Below are 22,462 nucleotides of genomic sequence, written 5' to 3'. Positions count from 1 at the left end.
TTTTAATCTTACTATTTCAATGTATTTTCTTTATACATACTACATAATTAATTATTAAAAAATTTTTATGAGTACATGTAATCACTCATTATGAAATTTACAATTTAAATATTAAAAATATATTGCAAATAGAAGAAATTATTGAATTATTGTTATACTGTAGCGCATGTAATTGGTGTCAGTATTAATGTAAATTTATGTTTCATGGCTACAAATTTTAAAAATCTATCACTTAAACCCATCAATATTATAAGTATGTAAATTAAATTTGCTAAAATTTTACATAAATATTATTAAATTCTTACTTCTTCACGCATTTGAGCTACAATAATATTCAAATAATTTGAATGGAAAATTCTTTATAATATTCTAATAATTTAAAATAACCAATTATGTATTCACAAAACTCATTTAAATTGGCTTAAAAAGCTTTATTTATACATATTTTTTAATACTATGATTTATTATAATTAAGAATCATTTGTTTTACTTGTAAAAATTAAAAATTATTACTTATATCTTCAATTTGAGGCATTTAAGGCAAAGCAAAACAGCATTCAAATAATAAGATATTGTAAAGATGATAAGGAAATTTTCAATCAAATCAAAAAACATATTATGCATTGCTAAAATTAAAAATTTACAATTTTTATAATAAAAAATTCGTAAAATTTCTATTTGTAATACATTTTTTAATTCCTATTAATATACTTTAAATAAAAGAATTATCTTTCATAAAATTTATAGTTATGAGAAATAAATTTTTTAATATACTTGCTATTATATTACAAATTCTTTATACACTTAATTTTGACAAATGGTTTGGGATATGTTAATTTATCGATATAAGATAACTGTAATCTCATTAATTTTTTTTTAAAAGCCAAATTTATTAAATATTTATATAATTTTACATTCGAACAAATAAAATACGTAATTAAATGTGTGTTTTCAAAAAACCCCTATTCACAAAAAATATCATCGATATTCAGTTTAAAATAATTATATTTGAACAATTTCCCCTGATAATTACTTTATTATTTATTACGCAAATTTTTATTTTATACATTAAGTAAAATATTAAAATTTTTAATTTATTTGATAATCATAATCAAATTATACATATAAGCACATTTTCATTATACCCTTAAAAAAATAAATACAAGTGAGTAATTCACGTTTATTTCACAAATTATTTCTACATTATAAAAACAAGTTAACACCTATTTAATATAATATTAATTGAACTTTTATTATTTGTACATTAAAAAAGAAATAGTTAGATATTTCTAAATATACACGAATGCGAAATACATCACTAACTAATAGCTGCCATTGAATAATATTATATTTGTTAAAAATATTATTTCAATCTGAATAATATTTCAAATTAACAAACGAATAAAATATTTTACGAACTAAATTTTAATATAACGAATTTTATGAATTATAAAAATATTCTTATTATAAACAAATGCAATACAAAAATATCAAACGACTTATTGTATAAGTAATTAAGAAAATTTAATAAACTATTCATACTAATCATTCATTGAACGCAGCTTTCCCTTTTGAATATTCAAATTCTTTGAATTTTCCTCTAACCATAGTGAATATAATAAAAATTCTCGTTCTATTATACATATAAATTAAATTATTGAAAGAAAGTATAGAAAATTAGAAACATAAATAAGGCAGCTTAAAATAAAAAGAAATTGAAATTATTAACAATTTTTAGTTTCAATAGAATTTGAAAAAAAAAAGAAACTTCATTAAATAAAAATTTAGATTTCTGTCCAACATAATAATATTTTATAATAAAAACACATAATAAAATTTAGATTTTACACTACTAAATAATCAGTGAAAACTTATTAAAAAATTAAAATTGTTAAATTTAATTTACATATCAATAAAATGTTAAAGTATTAATTTTATTTAATTTTTCACTTGATAATATTTAATTTCCTAAAAATAAATAATTGTAATATTCAAATGTTGTTTGAAATACTCAACCAAAATATTCCAATTCATTATTATAAATATTTAAAAATTCTTGTAATAATTATTTTTTTCAACATTAAATATATCAAACTAAGAAAAATATAACATTACAATTTTACAAAGTATTTTTTGTAATACAAGGAAAAATTATTAAATATAATTATAGTACATTATAAAATGTGTAAATTTTCTTTACAATAATTTCAAAAAAACAATTAAATTAACAATTATATTGAAAATATCAACCTTTATCATAATGACTTCTTTTTTTTAACAATTTATTGTCGTAATAATAATAAATATTTTACGAAAAGTTGGACTGTCTGAGCACAAATAACTAACTATATTATTAGTAAAATATGTAAATATTGTAAAAAATGTTAAATAATGTTTATACTTAATTGTAATCGTATAATAAAAAAGAAATTTATTTTTGATCAAATAACAGTTTGTAATGATAATTTCCACTTATAACAACTCCAACTTAATTACGAAGTATGATATATAAGATTAAAATTAAATATGGAAGAGTAAAAATCTAAAAAGAAAAAATTAATATTTCAAAACAAGGAAACCCAAAAAAGAAGTTTATATAATTTATTTTAAACATTCAAATTACATGATATTTAAAATGTTTTATAATAACAATAACGTATATAATGTACACAGCGATTTCGTTTCATAAGTTCTAGAGAAATTTTAACAAAATAGAAACTCTTTATTGTTTTCGTAATCATATAAATGAGGATCTTTTATTATTTCCTTTAAATTCATATATGAGTTAACAAGAGTGGTGTGCGTTAATATAGTTAACATAGTTGTTTAGTTTATTTAAATTACAAACTGTTATGCAACGAAATAAGTAATGAAATGCTGTAAAAAGCAAAAAAAAAAAACAATAATTGTTCCAAAAAAAAATTAATTTCATTATTCGGTAAAATAATCTATTTTAGGTCACATAAGCCAAAGACTATAAATTACGTATCCCCTTAGATTGAAAAGCTATGACTAAATGTTTATTCTATTCAAATAAAAAAAAGTGCAATGATGATAGAAAATTTTATTAAAAAAAATTTTAAATTTTATTGAAATAATTTGAGTTATCTCAATATTTTCTAAAAAGGAAACATACTATCTATATACTTCTTTTAACAATGAACTTCTTCAACGTTGATTTAAAATTGGTATTAAGAAATGATAGACATAAATAGTTGAAAATTCAATAATATTTTTTATTAACAACCAATATTATTTATTATAACAAAATCAAAATCACAATTTGTTATAAATTTATAACTATTTATGTACTGCTTTATTATAAAACGTAAAATAAAGAACTCGCACTATATCCTTTATATAAATAATTTTTACCACACACACACACACATATTACTACGAAAATATGCATTATAACGAAAATTGCATTTGAAAAAATTCATATCATCACATCGACCATGAATTTCGATCATTTTTGGCACTTAGTAAGAACAGAAAGTTAAATTAAATCTAACAATAAAGTAATTTAGTATTTCTAAAATCCAACAAATTTCTTTTTTAAATTTAGAATATTATTAATTTAATTTTAATATTAAGAATATTATTATATACTATATTCTTATTTTAAATATTAAATAAAATATCATAATAATTTGAATAATAAATTTTTTATGAAAAATATAAATTAATTGATAGAAATATTTTAAATACACATTATTTTTCTAAATGTACATTATTAAAGTACAAGAAAATTCTAAATATAATAAAAAAATATAATTATTTTAAATATTAGTTTAAATAAATTACTTTATATTTTCTTTTCCTTAATTACAGTTTATTTGTTATTTTTCCAAATATCATTTATTTTTAAATAATTAATTAAAAAAAAAAACAAAATACTCTTCTAAAACTGAAGACAATAGAAAACTGATAAATCTAACTAGTATTATAATAATATTACATAAATTATATAAATTATTTTAAGGTACAATAAAAAAAAAACAGAACAAAAACCATATAAGCATTATAATAAATTTCTAAACTTAATTAAAAATATAAAATAAAATTTAATTTCTCTTAATAAATTAAAAAATAAACAAATTTTTTTATTTTGAAAATATCAGCCCGTATATATGATTTTTTCTTGTATGCAATATGACTGCAAGCAATAATTTATGTTCTCCTTTTAAATTAAATGTTCATTCACACATTTTAAATTAATTAATTTAAATTTAAATACATATTTAATACTTAAATCAATCAATAGTAATTACAATCTAAAAAGAATAATTGTAACTTGATGTGAACTTGATTAAGAGCTCATTTCGAATTCATTTTACCTATATATTTCTTTATCAAATATTTTGACTTTTAAAATACATGAAAACGATTTTAAGTTCAAATTCACGCCAGAATTGTAAATGTTACATACACTCAAATTCTGACTATGAATTGTTCCATAATTAGATACACAAAATTCAAAATATTTCTTAAGCAAATATTTATAATTTCTCAAAATTACAAGATATTTTTATAAAATTGCAGTCAAAAATAATGAAGTGTAAAAAAAATTTTAATTTTAAATTCAAACTTAAAATAATTACTAAAAAAAATTCAAAGTTATTATAGTAGTGTCAATTATGAATGTCTGTACAGTAAAAAAAACGTTCCCCAATGCTCCTACAATTATTAATAAGGGTCTTCTCGTAAAAATACGATTTATTCTAGCATGGGAGGATCAGAACATTTTCTTTTATTGTAGACGTCTGTAATTTTTTGTTTCGTAATTTTAATTTTGCACAAGGTTGTCCACGGGAGTAAGTATTTTTTTATTTTATTTTAACAGATTAAGACTCTTATTGTGGAATTCTTGAATTAAAAAAATACAAAAAATTTCAACAATGAAAAAAAAATTCCACAAATTAATTAGATTCGAAAAAGTATAACAAGAAAATGTTTGTAATTAGATTACACGAATTTTAATATTGAATTTTTTCAAACAGTGGCGACACTTTTAAAATTCATTCCTTTAGATCCAGTAGAAAAATTCCAAATTCAAGAGATATTCATAATTTAGGCATTATACTAATTAGCTTATTATTATTTTATTTTTTTATATTGAAAATATATTAATTTCATATATATATATATATAAAAGATCATCTTTGAAGAATACTTTGTTTCTCATTAATTCATTAATTAATTAAAATAATAAAACCAAAAACATACATATGCTACTATAATTAAATTTAAAATCCAAAATGTAATTAAGAAATAAATAAAAAATAAATAAATAAAAATTACTCACACAATAAAAAATAAATAACAAAATAAAAGGTAAAAAACGAGAACAAAATGTTGTATTATAGTAAAAATTTGATAAAAAAAACAAAAGAAATAATTAAAATATAGTAAATAAGTTATAATAGAGAAAAACAAAAAAAAAAACAAAAAAAACTAATAATGATAATAACTAAAATTGAAAACAAATAGAATATAAAGTATTGTGTAAATCACTTTAGAATTATATTTTATCACAAAATAAAGAAAGAAAAAATATATAAAAATTGATTCAATTAAAAAACAAATAGTATTTTTATTTAAATTAAATTAAATTAAATTATCACTAACTAGTCTCACTATGAAATTTAAAAGAAGTTAACATTTGAACTCTCATTCTCATATTTGCTATCCTATTAATAACATGATACCCAAGATTAAATGTGAACATAAGTGAAAGTTATACTATATACTAAAAATAAAACTAAGCCTTAAATTTAAAGTGCTATATACCAAAATAATGAGACTGGAAATATTGAAGAAAACCGAAATAAGACAAAATTGGGAATAATTGCCAAAATCGAATTCATACTGAATTTTGGTGAAAATAAACTTGTTCAAACTATAGTTTGGTATGTATAAGTTATTTGCCTTGGAGATTCGACTTGAAAACCTCTTGTTTATAAGATTTTGAGTAAATTTATGAATTATCCACATGTAGCTATTGCCCTAAATCGTATGGCTTGTGAAACTAAAGCCCTTATTATGAAAATTTTGTACATGCACGAAAAATATTCTTTTTTTAGTTTTTACATAATTAAAGTATAGTATTTGTAATTGAGTATTGTTGCGAATATATTATACCATATCGCAATAAAAAGGGGGCAATAAAAGAATCACAATTTATAGTTTTTTTTTTATTTAAATTCAACCATTATTGAAATTGAATTTAGGGTGCCGCTAACATTATACCGACAAAGCTCATAATGACTGTTTATGCATGATTCTGATTTAGAATCAAAATTTAATTATTTTTTTTTGTATTTAAATTGAATCATATGAGAAAAGAATCTTAATTTCTATTATTTGTCTTTGGACAAAGTCTGATTTCCAAAAGTATTTAAATATACAACTTTCATTAAATACTCATATGAAATTTGAGATTTTGACGAATATATATGTATTCTTTAATATAAGCGTTATAAAAAATCTGAAATTTATTAAATGTAAAAAAATAATTTTTTAAAGTTGAAAACATCTTAAGTGGCACAATACTAAAATTTTAGTATACCGAAAGGACAAAATGATTAAAGAAACGAAATATAAGCCATTTTGAAACTCATATATTTTGTTATATGAAAAAATAATATTTTATTTCATTTTGTATGTATATCAAAGTTTCAGTTTAATTGAAATTCATTTTATTCCACAAACAAACATAAGTGAGCAATTATTGATATAAAACTTAGAAAGATGAAATAAAATTTTCAATAAAATTTCTTTTAGATTAAAAATCATAAAATTTCAATAATTTTCATTGATGCTCACTTGTAACTTTTGAAAAATTATTCTTTAAAGTTTCTTTTTATTTTTTAATTATACACAACTTTGTAATACAGACCATATTATATCTATAATATATGTATATAGTTTGTTCACCTTTACTCTAGAATAATAAAAGGATTCATATACGATATATAGAACGAAATAAAATCTCGAGTTATTTGAAAAGAAGGCAAAGAAAAATGAAAATTTTTTTGTGCCTTATTTGGAATAACATAATTTAATAATAAAGTAAATCAATAACAATAATAATTTAATAGTGAATCAACTTTTCTTTAATTCAAGTCAGTTTTTTTTTAATTTAAGTTAATTATATTGGAAATCAAAATTGTTCTGTATTTCTATAGTCCATTCAGACATAATATATTTCAGAATTCTATTTTATATTCTAATTATAATAATAAATTATATTTAACATATTATAAATTTTGAATGATTTTAATTTATTTATAAATAATTTTTGGATATTCACACAAATATTTAGCAAGAATATAATATTCAGGTTATTCGTTATACGACATAGTAGACCGTTTACCACATTACTTTAACGTAAAAGTAATATTTTTGCTTTAATTCCAATAGTTTTACATATAATAAAATCAACATATTTCATCAAATACAATATTAAATTTCTAAAATTTATATTTCAGTACCCAATTTCTAAGAATCCTAATTTTGAAGCACTTTAATTATTTTTTTACAGAAACTGCAAGTTTCACTCAAATTATAATTACAATTTTACTCATTTAATTTTATTCTTTATTAATGATTCTTATCAATTCTTTCCTATTATTAATTTAAAATTGAAATCATTGAATTAAACTAATTGTAAATATGTAAACCAATATATTATCTCTATTTACCAATTATACATATCCACAATACTTTTTTTAAGGTGCAACATTTAAATCACAACATTTTCTTATGTATGCATTTTTATCACTTTCCCTTTTTATATGCATACAAGTTTAACTTTATATTAAAATGTCATTATAATTTTATATTATATATGTAGGTACACTAATAGAGTTTGAGTGAAATTTTTAAACTGAATGTATTGCAAAGTATAATGATTAAGTGTGTACGTATAGCGCATTGATTTTAATAATAATATAACAATATAATTATTATTATCATTATTATTATAATTTGTAACTTCTTTTAAACGTAATTTTAAATTTACGTTACTAATCTTGTTTATCCGACAAAATTACAAGAAAATTTACAAGACATTTATTATAAATACAAGAAAAATAAAAAAAAAATACAAAAACAAACTTATGAGATTGTTCCGATCAGAAAAAACTTGTTTCATTCAATAAAATTATTATTGAATAAAATGATTGTTGAATGAGGTTCAATTGTTGCTATATTATTTTTGTAAAAGTTTACCATAGATTAGTTTCATAAAAAAAATTGAAATTTTCTCATCTGATATAGATAACTAATAAAATAAATATTTATTTTATTCAAATATAATTTTTATTTCTTTAAGATTTGAATAGAGTCTGCGAAATCTAGTTATACTTTGTAAATGAAATTGCAATTAAACAAGTTTAAAACCTCCTATATGTTGCACACTAAGAACTCAATTTGTATGTATAAACCCCTATAACGAAACGTACTACTCCAAAACTAGTGTATCGTACACTAATCCCCAACATAAAAATGTGTCTCAATATAAAAGAACTAGATACAAGTCTATAGAATTTTTAATACATTTTAAGAATCTCACAAGAAATCCAGAAAGAAATTTAAGAGTTATACAATATTTCTGATATAAAAATTGAGGCAGGTGTAATTTACAATACAGAAAATCTGAACCAATTATAGGGTGTTTAACAGATGCTATTACGAAAGGATGTGTAAAATTACGTTTTAATCCCAAGTTCAATTGTAGTAATCTCGAACCAAATGTATTATTGATGGAACCATTTGCCGCGGTAAGTATAAAGTCTGACTTTTGTTTCCTATCAATAAAGTTACCGTGCGGAATGAAAGAAAGTTCAGCACCGGTGTGGTCGCGTTGTTTCTAATAAATAAGCGACTTGTGATCGTAACCTGCGAACACGCCGCGTTTGTCATAGGTGAAGTTAGTTTGAGGTATTCAATGTTTGAGGAGTATGTTTGTTATTTGTATGTTCGAAAGTCCTTCTACCTTCATTTGTATGCTCCAAAGTCCTTCTATACGTGCATTTAAGGACCTTATTTCCGAACTTTCTGTGATAGTAACACAACCGGTTATCATTTTTGGAGTGAAAATTTTTTGAATTACGCGAAAACTTTCTCGAAAAAGATCTAGAGCAATTATCACGAAAATATTGAAGATTTCCCAAACTAATATTTTCAATCATTCACTCCAATCGCAATAAACGATGTTCCAGCTCCCGATCACCGTTGTTTGTGCGAGATGTACTATAACAGCGGTGCTACTGCGATTGTACTATGAATATATGTATGAATATATTTTTCTACTATACAAGTTTTATAAACTGAACAAAATGAACACAATAAAATTTTGATATTACATATCATTAGATAACAAAGTTATACCAAGTACAAACAAATATATAGAACAAATTTTTGCAGAAAATTAAAAAAAGTTACATTTTATATGATTTTTTACTATAGTTTACTTTTTACACGAGGTATCAAATAGCCTAATGTTACAAAACTATCACGTAATTGTGATAATTTGCAAAGCAAAAAGATAAATTATGATTACACAAATCATTTTATGAGATCGGAAAAAATGCAGACACGTGTTACTACTTGCGACCTGTAGCGATCGATATATTTACTTATCCTATAGATAGAATAATCTGCAAGCTACTTTATCAATCATAACTTGCTAAATAAGACAAGAAATGCTTGTAGTGTGAAAAATCTTGTAACTTAAAAATTCATTCTTAACTAGAGTAATACCTTATATACAAACTTGCGAAATAAAAACCCATAAAACAACATTTAAGAGTGGCGTTAAGGAAATCAACTTAACTATGTCTTTGAGCAGAGATTTCCCTTATTTTTTCCAAATTAATAAAGATTTAATATTTTCTTCAAATAAAATAATTTCTTCAGATTTCCTTCAAATCTTTCTATGCTTACACCTGGCTTAAGAAAACTATATAGTCCAACATATTAATAACGGTATAAGTATATAGTTTAAATGCATTTAAATTGATAATGGGTGCAATTTAAGCGCCACTTATAAAAAAAAAGATCCGCTGTTTTATTTATTACAACTTTTTTGTTTCTTTTTAATTTATTTTTATGATTATACTTTTTATTTATATATAAAAGAAATGTTGCATGGAATATTTGATGCATTGTTTTAAGAGTTTCCGAACTGAAAACTATTCAAATATTTTATATCAATAAAGTTTAGCATATTTTAAAATTTACAAAAGAAAAATACAAACAAAAAAAATATCATTTTTGTCCTCTAAAAATTCATTTGTTAAAATTAAAATGGAATTTTATTTTTATAAATATTTATTATTTATTTTATTGTTTTTAATAAATTTTCAATTTTCAATTGTTAAAAGTGATAGTAGTGATTTAAGTAAAATAATACCAAACGATGGTTTAATATTTTATAATGTTGAAACAAAAGAAAAAATTTTACCACCAAGAATTTTACCATTTAGATTAGATGATAATTGTGGACAAAATCGATTACCATTCGTTGGAGAAGCATGTACTTGCCAAAATAGAATATGTGGATGTTGTACAGGAATAAGAATGGCACAATATAATTATGATAGAAAATGTGATTATTAAAATTGTTTTTATAATTATTGTTCATATAGATAAACTATAATTTAACTAAATATTAGAAACTATAATATAATGAAATAAGTTGAAAACAACTAATTTTATAAAAAGAGCACACACGGTTTAATAAATTACTAATTCACACACATTATACCACGTTAATTTCAAAATTCTTTCCCTCTATATAATTTTAGTGAATATGTTTTTATTTTTAAAAAATAAATAAAATATAATTGCAATTTACATAATTATATACATATTTACAAATTACAATAACAAAAAAAATAAAAAATATCATAAAATACTAGTTCAATCTAAAAAATATCAATTTAATTGTAATTCATCTGCAAACTACGGGACCTTAATTATTGATAACATCAAAATTTTGAATATTTTCAACAACATTTAACTTTGTGTTATTTCAACCAAGCAACTTAGTTTTAACTGAATAAACTTTTAATATATACTTAATTAATATTAACTATAGTCAGATATATTTTGTTATATATACGTATGTGGCTAGATAACTATGAACTTAGATATGGAAAAATTTTAACAGTTTTTGAAATATCAAAATTCTTACACCATAAATTCTGAGCATAAACTGAAAAATAGTCAATTTTACAAGTTAAAACATTCAAGTATTAAATATTTTCATTTACTAGAAAAAGAAAACATTACCAACTTCGTTATTTTTAAATTATATAAATATAATTAAAACTATACAGCAGAGCTTCAACAACCTTTAGAACGCAATCTTTGTGATTCATTGAGATTAATTGCAAATTACTTCTGACTAAAATATGTGGAGACAAAGTTTGGAAAAGAAAAATACAAATATTTCGGAACGTTACACATATAAAAAGACATACATAAGTCCTTAAGGCGATCTATAACTTTTAGGTTTACGCTTTCTGAAATTTTTAGAAATTTTTATTCGGCTCTTATAGCTGAAAAGTAAATTTCTAATTTTGTTTTCGAATTTCATTTTATTTAAGTGTATTACATTAATTGAATTAAAAATTACATTTTTTTTACAATACAATTAAATTTTTCAACTTCAACGACGATGACCGTGGTGCATTCAATTTGAAAATAAGAGAAAATTCAATAAAAGGTCCTATAAGAAACAAGATGCGTAAACCCCCATTGAAACTGTTTTTCAATAAATTTTGACAAAAATTGTCTAATAATGATTTATTGTATGTTTCAACAAAATCTGATTGTATATTTTAACAAGAAAACTATACTAATAACAACCGAACAGTTTTTTTCGCCTAATATTTTTTTAGAAACTTAGAAAATTACAAAATGATGCCTATTCAATCTATTCATATTCATACATTGTTGTAAATTATGTACATTATATAAAATTTTGTTTTAATTCCAGTATGCCTCAACATGAGTTATATTCCAGATGAGACTGCAGTTAATGTGTATGCTTTAATAAATGATCAGAATATAATGTTACAAACATTTTCAGCAAGAAATCCAGCACCATTATGGTATTTAAATTTATTTTACTTCTAAAAAAAAAAAAAAACAAGTATCTTAATCTAAGAAATCTTAAAAATTTATTATTTTAGTATGCCAATTATGGTACCATTACCATTAGCAATGTGCTTAAAAATAACTGATATGAAATTTATTGATTATAATGTTCATATGTGCATGTAAGTAAAATAATTTTTTTTCAATGAAAAGATTAAATTCAAGAAAATTAAATGAAATTATTAAATTTTAATTCAAGGTCAATGGTAGTTCGTATGGGTCAAACAAATGAAATGTTTGAAATGCGTTTTAATTGTATTAAAATGGGACAAAATGGTTTTGAATATTTAGATCCAAGTGGAAATCCTGTTTTTCCACAAAATGGAAATGGTTTTGGATTTTTTAGTTCATTTAATAATAATAATAACAATAATGCAAATAATATTATTATTGATGAAAATAAAGAAGAAAATTCAGAATTTTTTGATCCTGTAGCATTAGATAAATGAATTTATAACAATGAATAACATCATGTTTGTAAATGATTAATATAATATATTTATATAATTATAATTTATTAAATAAAAATATTTATTTCGATATTTATTTTTCTTTATAACTTAGAAATTAATTTAATGAGCAAAAATTAAGTAATAAAGACTTGGGAAATTAAATATTCAGAAATGTAGTTATTTTTTCAAAGACAAAAGAAGCAAGGACAAATCATAGCTATACTTAGTACAAAAAAGGAACATAACACACCTACTACAAACTAGATTACGCACAGTTTAGTTTAACAACCAAGTACCCGATATTATTTAATTTTAATTTTAAATAGGTACTTTATTTTCAAGGTAAATTTTGCGTCAAATTTTCGCTTCTTTAATTTTTTTTAAAAAATTTATATGTATTTCGTTATAAATATTCGCATGACAAACATCTTATTATTAACAAAGTTGTTCAGAAAAAATCATTGAATCCTTTAAATAATTTTTACTGTAAAATAAAAATTAACATTAAATGCTGTTAAAAACAATTTACTACATTATTTAAATTACTATCCACATACAAATAAATAAATCAATTTATTGCATACATTTACGATATCTATTGGCCGAATTCCCGGAATTCGTGAGTTATGATAAATAATCATATTTTTTAATGATATGGCATTTACCGTTAGATTTCCAATTTTATAGAATTTTGAAAAAATTTGCAGTTTTGCAAATATAAAGCGCCGAAGATACAAATTTTTTAAACTTCATAGGGCGACACCTTGCGAAGGAAAAAATTTTGGAGAAAAATTTTTCTTCTAACGGAGTAAGCTAAAAAGAAACTAAAATTTATTAGTATCTAAAAGTTTCTAAAATTTTAGAATTCTACAACTTACCCTCTAGATGAAAAACGATTTCGAAAATATATAAAAAAACATAGCTTAAATAACGGTTAATTTTAACGGTAATTTTGTTATTAACGAGCAGAAGAAGCTTTAACCTTTTTGCGTTTAAAAAATTAAAAAAATTTTTGTGGTTTCATGCCTACAAATAGTCAAAAAATGGCATTTTTACGACTTTTAGTAGCTATAAATTTAAGAGAGAAGGAGATAGGTAAAAATTTTCTTCTAAGTTTCTCGTAAAGATTTATTTCTTTTTAAAATTTCAACTTTCTATCTCAAAAGTTATAGAAGTTTAATAAATATGTGTACGGACGGACGAACGGACGGAGATAGAGAAACTAATAAGCCACTTTTTTCAAATTTTTTTTTGCAAAATTTGAAAAAGTAGTGCAATTTAATAAAAGGATTTAAGAAATAAAATTGACGGATTATCAAACTAAAAATAATAAAAAAAATTATTAAATTCATTAGAATACTTCTATTTTAATGCTATTTTTAAAAAATTTTAATGATATTTTCCGTTCTACAAAATGCACAAAATATAATTAATACTAATTTTGTGAATATTTTATAAAAAATTTTATTCGAATTTCTCTTTCTTACACAATAAAAATTTTTAAATTTTTTATTTTTAAATTAGTAACAAATATTTTATATATAAATAATATTAAAAATAAAATTCTTAAATTATTTAATTAACAGCAGCAATGAAATTTATACAAAAAAAATGTACATACGTATATGTGTATAAAAAAACGTATACATGTACGTATATTATATAATATAGTCTGTAGGTATATAACGAGTATTTTAATTTTTATGAAGCGATAAAGTAAGGCAGTTTAATAAATAAAAAAAAACTTAATCTAATTATTTTTTTGGTAATTATTTTATTTTTATTTCATTTTCAATTTAATTTTCGAGATTTACTTTTATTATTTAGTCATTTAATTAAATTATTAAGGATTTCTGTTTCTTTTTTGTTTCTGTTTGTAATTTTTATCTAATCTCTAACTAAACTACAACAATTCATGTATATTTTATTACCAAAAAATTAAATTAATAACAACAATAATCATAACAGCCAGAATATAATAAACGGTCAGAACATTTGATGTATTTTTCATCAAATGTTGGAAAATATTCTGAATTTCTCATCTAATACAACAATTTTTAATACCACAGATTTAGTGTATATTATTCTTTCTAAATTTTCATATTTTTTTAAAATATTATATATGTACATATGATTATTGCAATTATAAAATTATAAATGCTATGCTATATTGTAATAATTTTAAAACACAATTTCTTAATTAATATACATTAATAATAAGCTGAAAATTAATCATCACAATTATTATAAATTTTTTTTTTAATTTAAAAATTCATAACTTTTTAAATTCGAACTTTAATAATTCTACACTTCTGTTACAAATTTTCAAAATAAATAAAATAAAATATTTTTTTAAATGAAATAAATATTAAGCATATTAATATTTGGCAACTTAAAATTAATTTTTTTTTTATATTATTGTACATAAAACAAGGTACATAATTATTAAAAGATTATAAATAAAAAGTTTAAGATCAAAATACTAATATAAATGGAAATATCAATTATATTAGCTTTATTAGCACCACTACTTTTATTCCTTAATTTGCTATTCTTTCTATCATTAATATTTTTGTTATTTTTTTTTGCAATTATAAATTGTCCATCGGATATATTCAATGTTTTCTTAAAATCTTTTGGAATTTTAATACATTGCGAATCGAACCATTGTCCAATTACATTTAAACTATTCTTTGTTAAAACACATATTTCTAAAATGCTTGACGATAAATATGCTTCATTAATAATATCAGCTGGAATTTCAATAAATCTTTTATCATAAATTAAATGTTGATCGAAGAAGATTTCATTATTTTCATTACGTAAACTAACATAAAAGCCAGAAACATCTCGAGTTGAAGTTACATACCATCTAATGGTAACTTTGCTTTGATGATAAAATATTTCACGAAATTCTATATCAGTTAGGAGTGAATAATCATTTTCCATTTGTTTATCATTTGTATTATTATCACTATTTTGAACGTTTTCACCAATACATTGTAATTGTTCATCAGAAATATCTTTTAATTTGGTCATTGTTAAATGTTGGGGTGATTCACATTCTATATTTAATAATGGTTTACTATTCTCAAATTTTTTCAATATAAAATGTTGTAGAGGTCTTAGTTTACAATCACAATTAATTGGATTTTTTTCATAATAAATGAAAGTTCCATTATCATTTAATTTATCAATTAATTGTTGGGGGAAAGTTTTCAATTTATTACTTTCTAAATTAAGTATTTGAAGCTGAGTAAGATTTTCGAATTCATTAAATGGAATATTAAAAATTTCATTATTTTGTAAATAAATTTGAGTTAAATTTCTTGGTAATTTCTCAAAACCATGTTCTGTTACTAAATCTTCAATACGATTATTAGATAAATCTAAAATTTCCAGTGAAGTTAAATTTCCAATAATATATTTCCGTATATCTAATATTAAATTATTTGAGATATTAAGATATTTCAACTTTCTGGTACCATACGTTAAATCAAATGTTAAAATTGGGATTTTATTATAACTCAAATCAACATGATTTAATTTATATGGAATATATGGATCTGAAGGGAATGTTTTACGATTTACAAGATTGATTCGATTATGGCTAACATTCAGACGTTCTAAGCTTAAACAATGTTCTAGCAAACTTTTGGATTTATTATGCAAACCTTCCAATAAATTATATGACAAATCTAAGTCACGTAATGAAACCAAACCCTCAAATGCATTATTTGATATCGTACGCAGAGAGTTCGAGGATAAATTTAGTTTTAAGAGTTGTAATAAACCATTAAATGCATTATTACTAATATTATGAATTTGATTATACGATAAATTTATTTCAAATAAAACTGGTAATTTACCAAACGCTGAATTATCTAAATGTGTGATATTGTTATATTCCAAATATAAATATTGTAATGTTGTCAAGTCACTTAATTTATTATAAAATGTCTTAGTTATGCCGTTGCTATTTAATCTTAATGTTTGTAATGTTAATAAGCTAGTGAAACTATCTGATTTTATATTATCTCCAATATTATTGTGACTTAAATCCAAGTACAATAAAGAATTCATTCGAGGCCATGTATTTTCTGGTATCTCCTTGATCTGATTAAACCTTAAATCAAGATGTGTTAATGATATCGGTATTTGAAATAATTTTTCAAGTTCATTGTTATTTAAGTAGAAATTACGTAAACTTGTTAATTTTGCCATACCACCTCTAGCAATACTTCTTAATTTATTATGACTCAAATTTAACTCTAAGAGGGTCGATAATGTACCAAATGTTGGTGATTTTATTTCTTCCATTTCGTTGTAACTTAAATTCAAAAAACGCAAAGAAAATAAATTTTGGAATACAGCATTTGATATTGAATTTAATTTGTTATAAGATAAATCGATTGTATGAAGTTCATATAATTTTGGAAAAGTATTTTTTGGTATAGTTTCAATAAAATTATGTGTTGCATTCAAAATTTTTATCCCGGTCATATTATGCAAAGGTATTCCAGCCATATCTGTAAAGTAATTATATGAAAGTTGTAACTCGGTTGCATAAGTTGTTGAATCAAACACATTACTATCAATTCCAGTTAAATTATTATACGACAAATCTAGTAATGTCATATTAGCACAATTCTCAAAAGCGAAATTTTCAATTGTGCTTACCTCATTATGTGATATATTAATTTTCGTTAAATATAAATCTTTAAATGATTGCTTTTGTATTTCCGTAATTTTATTTTCAGCAACATTAATTACTTCAATATAATTCAATTGGGCAAACATTTGGTAATCAATTTTTGTTATTAAATTTCTAGCTAAATCAATCGTACCAATCCGCGTAATTGAACCAAAAGTACCACGTCCAACATCCGATATTTGATTATCACTCATATAGAGACGCCTTAAAAATCTCATTCCACGAAAACTGTTAGCATCAAGACGTGTAATATTGTTGTAAGACATATTTAATACTTTTAATACAGTGTTTCTGGCAAAAGCACCCCGACTTAATTGTTTTATAGCATTATGAGAAACATTACACCAAATTAATTTTGTTAAATCAGCTATATGATATGACTCTAATGTTGTTATATTATTATAACTCAAATCTAATACTTCTAATTCTCGTAAATTTTTAAACTGATTACGTTTCAAAGCAGATAAGTTATTTCCATGTAAATCTAAAGTTTTAAGTTTTCGAAATGCTTGAAATGCTTCAAACGGAAATTCTTCTAGTAAACCATTGATAAAATGAAATTTTTCCAAACGGTTAACAAGTAAACTTTCAAATAAAATATCAGTTTTTAGCGTTTCAATATTATGATTATCAATATTTAAAACTGTTAAATTTCCAAGAACTTTAAATGCTTCGGCAGGAAATTCCTTTATATGTGTTCCAATAATATGTAATTCCTGAAGAGTTTCATTGATCCCAAAAAATGCATGTTTTTCAATGTTTTTTATTGGTGTGGAAATTATGTTCAATACTCTAGCTTTAATTTTAAAAAATATTGGCCCAAAAAGACTTTCAAAATTTCCATTGGAAATTGTTAAATTCTCTACAGGCAATTTTAAATTTGCAATATTATTTAGACTTACAGTAAGACTAGCTAAATTACTATTGTCACAGCGTACAAATAATCCTTTATCCGATCCTTTGAGACATTTACATGGATATATACTATTACTTTTTTCGGGGCATCTATATCTTGGTCCAGGTGGAATATATTCTCCTATACCAAATTCCAATTTAAATAATGTTATCAATGTAATTATAAGTAAGCAATTCATTTTGATAAACTTTCAATAAAAAAAACTAGTTTTCAATAAAAATTAAATATTTCTAGCTTAAAGAGATAACAGAACATCGCTTGAGGTATAATAGAATTAATTTCGTATACTTGTGTTTATTAAAACCTTTTTTTTTTTGCTATATTAACCGAATGTCTTAGTTGGTGAATAAATTAACGAAAACATGAATAACCTTCACTTTCATTTCAGGTTTTCCACTTAAGTCTTTTAAATTTCTCTCAAGTCTATTTTGATTCGTTGTATGATAATATTCTAAAATCGAAATAAAATTTTTAGCATATTTGAAGTACTTCAATTAATAATAGACCAGGAAATATAAAAAAAATATAAAAAATTACCTTTTAATAAATTTCTGCAGCAAATATTACAAATATTTTAAAATTTATTTTTGAACAATAAATGTCATCGATTGACGTGCTTACGTTGAATAAATACATAATTACCATTATAAATGAGGCAGTACTACAAGTATATTTTGATCCCACTCATTTATGATACGAATACAACACAAAAAAATATTATGTATCGCGTTTACAATTTAATTAAATTTTTACCTGTCAATAGAGTGCAAAATAGAATGTGTCAAGTTCCTACAGTAAACTTGCTTTTCCGAAACAACATGCTCCTTAAATTTTACCGCGTAAGATTTCTAAATTATTTTCTCTTAATAAGTTATCAAATTTAATGTTCTATTCTAAATACTTCCAAATTTTGATTTTCAATTAAGCTAAACGCTATCTGTAAAATAAAGTAGATAGTTTTAACTTCGTGTAAACGAATATTACATCGATACTCGAAAGAACATCAACTATTACTTAAAGTTTGAGAGCCTTAATAACAAAAAACATATGTTAAAAAATATTTTTTGACATATGAAATATGACATAACAACACTATCATAAGTTATTTTTATTGAAAAAAATATTGTGCCTAAATAAATATAAATATAAAGAAAAAAATTAATGCTTTCATCAAAATGTTCTCGATCACTTTTGCTAGGCACAAATCAACATTCAGTTTCAAATTTATTAGCATTACTACAAAGAGGAATTCGAATAAGCGTTTTTAATATGAATCATTACAAAGCATTAGGATTACCACCAAATGCAACTCAAAATGGTTAGTGAAATGATATCTCTAGCATCAGAGTTCAATAAGTTGTTTTTCTTATAGATATAAAAGCTGCATATTACAAGCTATCAATGCTTTACCATCCGGACAAAAATAAGGGTTAGTATTTACACTATTTTGAATGTCAAGGTCACTCAAATAATATTACATTATGTATCCAAATACATTAATGCATAATTACTTTATTTAATTTGAAAGTATTGAATTATCCCAAACTATTTTCAGGGAGTGATGACGCTGCTAAAAAATTCCGTGAGATAACTGCTGCATATGAAGTTTTAGGAAATCTTAGATTAAGGAGGCTCTATGACAAAGGTATGATTTTTGCTTAAAGTTAAATCTTCAAATTTTTGTAGAACTAAACAAGTTATTTAATAATTTTTAGGAATCATACATACAGCTGGAGCGCAATATGCAAGCGAACCACAATTTGAAGAAGACGATCCACAAACTAAATTTTATAAAGCTAGAGAAAAGCGAGCAGAGGTCCCCCATGCTGAAGGGAAAACAACTATTTATGATTTTGACGAATGGTCTCAAGCTCATTATGGTTCAACGTTCGATAGAAAACAAAAAGCTAAAAAACGGTATGAAGTCAAGGAGGCTCAGAAACGTGAATACAAACTAACATCGCAAAATGAAATTTTGTTTTTTTCAATTCTTTTAGGCATTGTCATTTTTAATTTATTAATGATTAAAGATTATGATAAGGATAAAACAAAGAAAAAGAGTGAAGATAGATAAATTTAAGTTATTCCTAGTTCAATTAGGGGTAAATTATTTAAAACAAATCCTAGTTCAATTTGTAAATAAAATATTTTAAAGTAATTTACGCAAATATATGAAATTTGGCAAATGTTTATTTTTTGCCTTTTAATAGTGATATTTCATTTATGATCTAAAGTTTTGAATCCAACCTATGGCTTGTAGAAATTCCTTAACATAATTTTTGGTTCGTTTTTCCACTTAATATGTTCAATTAATTTTTAAGCCGATTTTTGCATAAAAACTTTCTATACTAAAAAACCAATTTAAAATTTTTCTTGTCTTTTTCTTCCAGTATATTTTGTGTCAGGTCTAGTATCAAACCCATGTCGCCTTCTTCGTTCTTTCTTTTGCAAAATCCACTCCCTGGATTTCTTAGGTGCCTTACCGCGAATTGTTTTAACCATTTCTCGTTTTTTTGTGTAAGCTACTTGTCTATCTTCTGAAGAATCACCTAAAATATTAATTGAAAAGATTAAACATTTCGTTTATATAGATTAAAAATATTTCCTAATATATATTCTACATTTAATACCTAAAGCTTGTGGTAAGGCTCCTGCGCCACCGGTCATTAAAACTAAAAAATATTTTTTTGCCTTAGTTGAATTAGGAAAGTCTACAACCACTCCCCCATAGAAACCTGCCCTCATTGCTTGTGCCGTTATCATTTCTATTTGATCAGCATTTTCTGGATAAAACTGTAAAGCAACCCTAGCATTCCTAGTTAAGCATGAATATAATGTACTAAAAAATTTATACAGCCTTTTTTGTGGATTGTGTGAAGTTTTATCTGCGTTACAAAGCCATTGCAAAGCTGATACTGATATAGCTCCATCAAATACGCCAGCTGTAAATGGCATTCCGTTCCCCATATCTCCTAATATTAAATCACCAGTGACTTGCCTTTCCTTAGCTATATTTAACATTGCTGGCGCAATATCAATGCCAATCCAAGTATGACCCATTTCTTCCAAAACTCCACCTGAAAGACCAGATCCACAACCAATGTCTAAAAGAAGACAAGATTCATCTTCTGGGAGTGTAAGTAATTCCACACAACGTTCAGCCATTTCTACTTGAATTTCAATAATACGAGTACTAAAAGAAACGTAATAAATATATTTTTATTGATTAAAATTTAAAAATTTTTACTTGTTGGAATATTTTTTGGCTTCATCTTCATTATAGTACTAAAAAGAATTTTTTATAAGTTCATATACATAACTTATAGATTAAGTTCTTACAATTTCAGGCGGAGCTGCATGTTCTGGTCGTCTTGCCATTTCAATATTTTTTTTTAATTTAAAAAAAAAAATAAATTAATTGTAAAATTTTTATATTAGGAAGGGGATCTTTTCGTTTTCTGCCTATTAAAAAGATTTTAAAAAAATTTTTACACGTGCTTTATTAATTCATAACAATAACACAACGAATTATGAAAATAAACCACGGCTGGCAGGAATACTAATTTGTTGTAAAGTTAGGAAATAAACTAATAGACACAAATGACATTTCGTAAAAATTGAGTAGCAGAATGATAGTAAAGTCTTTGATAGTGGTGTATTAGTTTGACTCAACAACTAAAAGCAATAATTTGTGTTTGATTGCAAACTCGTTTGAATGCTTAATAAGTAAAATTTTTGTAAGCAAGTGAGGCTCAACATAATGAATAAAATTACAGTTCATGGGAGAAATTTAAAACACCAACATTGTTTTCGAAAATTTTTTGAAAAAATTGTCCTCAAATTTTTTGGCATGTTTGAAACCTACAACATTTATGTATTCAAAGTTTAATATAAGTAAAAATTACTCTTTGTGGAAAAAAATCTTTATATTCGAGAAAAATTATTAACATATTTAGTTACGCTATTACCAAAGTACAAGTTATGCAAAATTGGAGCGATTTAACTTATATATTTATCAAAATGAAATTCCTCCAAATTAATTCTAGTAAAATTAATTTATATAAATTAACTTAAATTAATTATTGTTATTTAAAAAAGCAGAAATGCCGCAGGCTGCTGCCGAACGTTTTTTTAAATTACCACGTTTGACAAACGTTATTTCCTCTCCAATTATTACTTACTCTTAAGTCGAAACCGAAACGAACATAA

At 23.0% G+C, this 22,462-nt stretch overlaps 3 protein-coding genes across 4 annotated transcripts; 1 reads left to right on the top strand and 2 right to left on the bottom strand.

Moving 5' to 3' along the window:
• Positions 1 to 14,909: 14,909 nt before the first annotated feature.
• On the bottom strand, positions 14,910 to 18,872 carry LOC129609865 (toll-like receptor 3). Its single transcript, XM_055522017.1, has 2 exons — positions 18,791 to 18,872; positions 14,910 to 18,704 (listed from the first exon to the last, which is right to left on the bottom strand). The coding sequence occupies exon 2, from the start codon at positions 18,429 to 18,431 to the stop codon at positions 15,069 to 15,071; it is 3,363 nt and encodes a 1,120-aa protein (XP_055377992.1). The 5' UTR covers positions 18,432 to 18,704; positions 18,791 to 18,872; the 3' UTR covers positions 14,910 to 15,068.
• Positions 18,873 to 19,343: 471 nt separating this feature from the next.
• Positions 19,344 to 20,460, top strand: LOC129609871 (dnaJ homolog subfamily C member 30, mitochondrial-like). Of its 2 annotated transcripts, XM_055522027.1 has the most exons (5): positions 19,344 to 19,571; positions 19,626 to 19,682; positions 19,809 to 19,898; positions 19,969 to 20,170; positions 20,251 to 20,460. In XM_055522027.1, the coding sequence occupies exons 1-5, from the start codon at positions 19,415 to 19,417 to the stop codon at positions 20,264 to 20,266; spliced, it is 522 nt and encodes a 173-aa protein (XP_055378002.1). In that variant the 5' UTR covers positions 19,344 to 19,414; the 3' UTR covers positions 20,267 to 20,460. The 2 variants fall into 2 exon arrangements, with proteins under 2 accessions (XP_055378002.1, XP_055378001.1); XM_055522026.1 differs by having other exon boundaries at positions 19,969 to 20,460.
• A 140-nt stretch (positions 20,461 to 20,600) lies between these two features.
• LOC129609866 (probable 18S rRNA (guanine-N(7))-methyltransferase) lies at positions 20,601 to 21,810 on the bottom strand. The gene is made up of 4 exons (XM_055522018.1): positions 21,593 to 21,810; positions 21,501 to 21,538; positions 20,884 to 21,446; positions 20,601 to 20,802 (listed from the first exon to the last, which is right to left on the bottom strand). The coding sequence occupies exons 1-4, from the start codon at positions 21,629 to 21,631 to the stop codon at positions 20,615 to 20,617; spliced, it is 828 nt and encodes a 275-aa protein (XP_055377993.1). The 5' UTR covers positions 21,632 to 21,810; the 3' UTR covers positions 20,601 to 20,614.
• Positions 21,811 to 22,462: the final 652 nt, after the last annotated feature.

The sequence above is a fragment of the Condylostylus longicornis genome, unplaced genomic scaffold (genome assembly GCF_029603195.1).
Source record: "Condylostylus longicornis isolate FDR11 unplaced genomic scaffold, ASM2960319v2 ptg000040l, whole genome shotgun sequence".
NCBI lineage: Eukaryota > Metazoa > Arthropoda > Insecta > Diptera > Dolichopodidae > Condylostylus > Condylostylus longicornis.
Note: the sequence above shows the minus strand (reverse complement) of the source record. Positions and strands in the feature narration are given on the sequence as shown.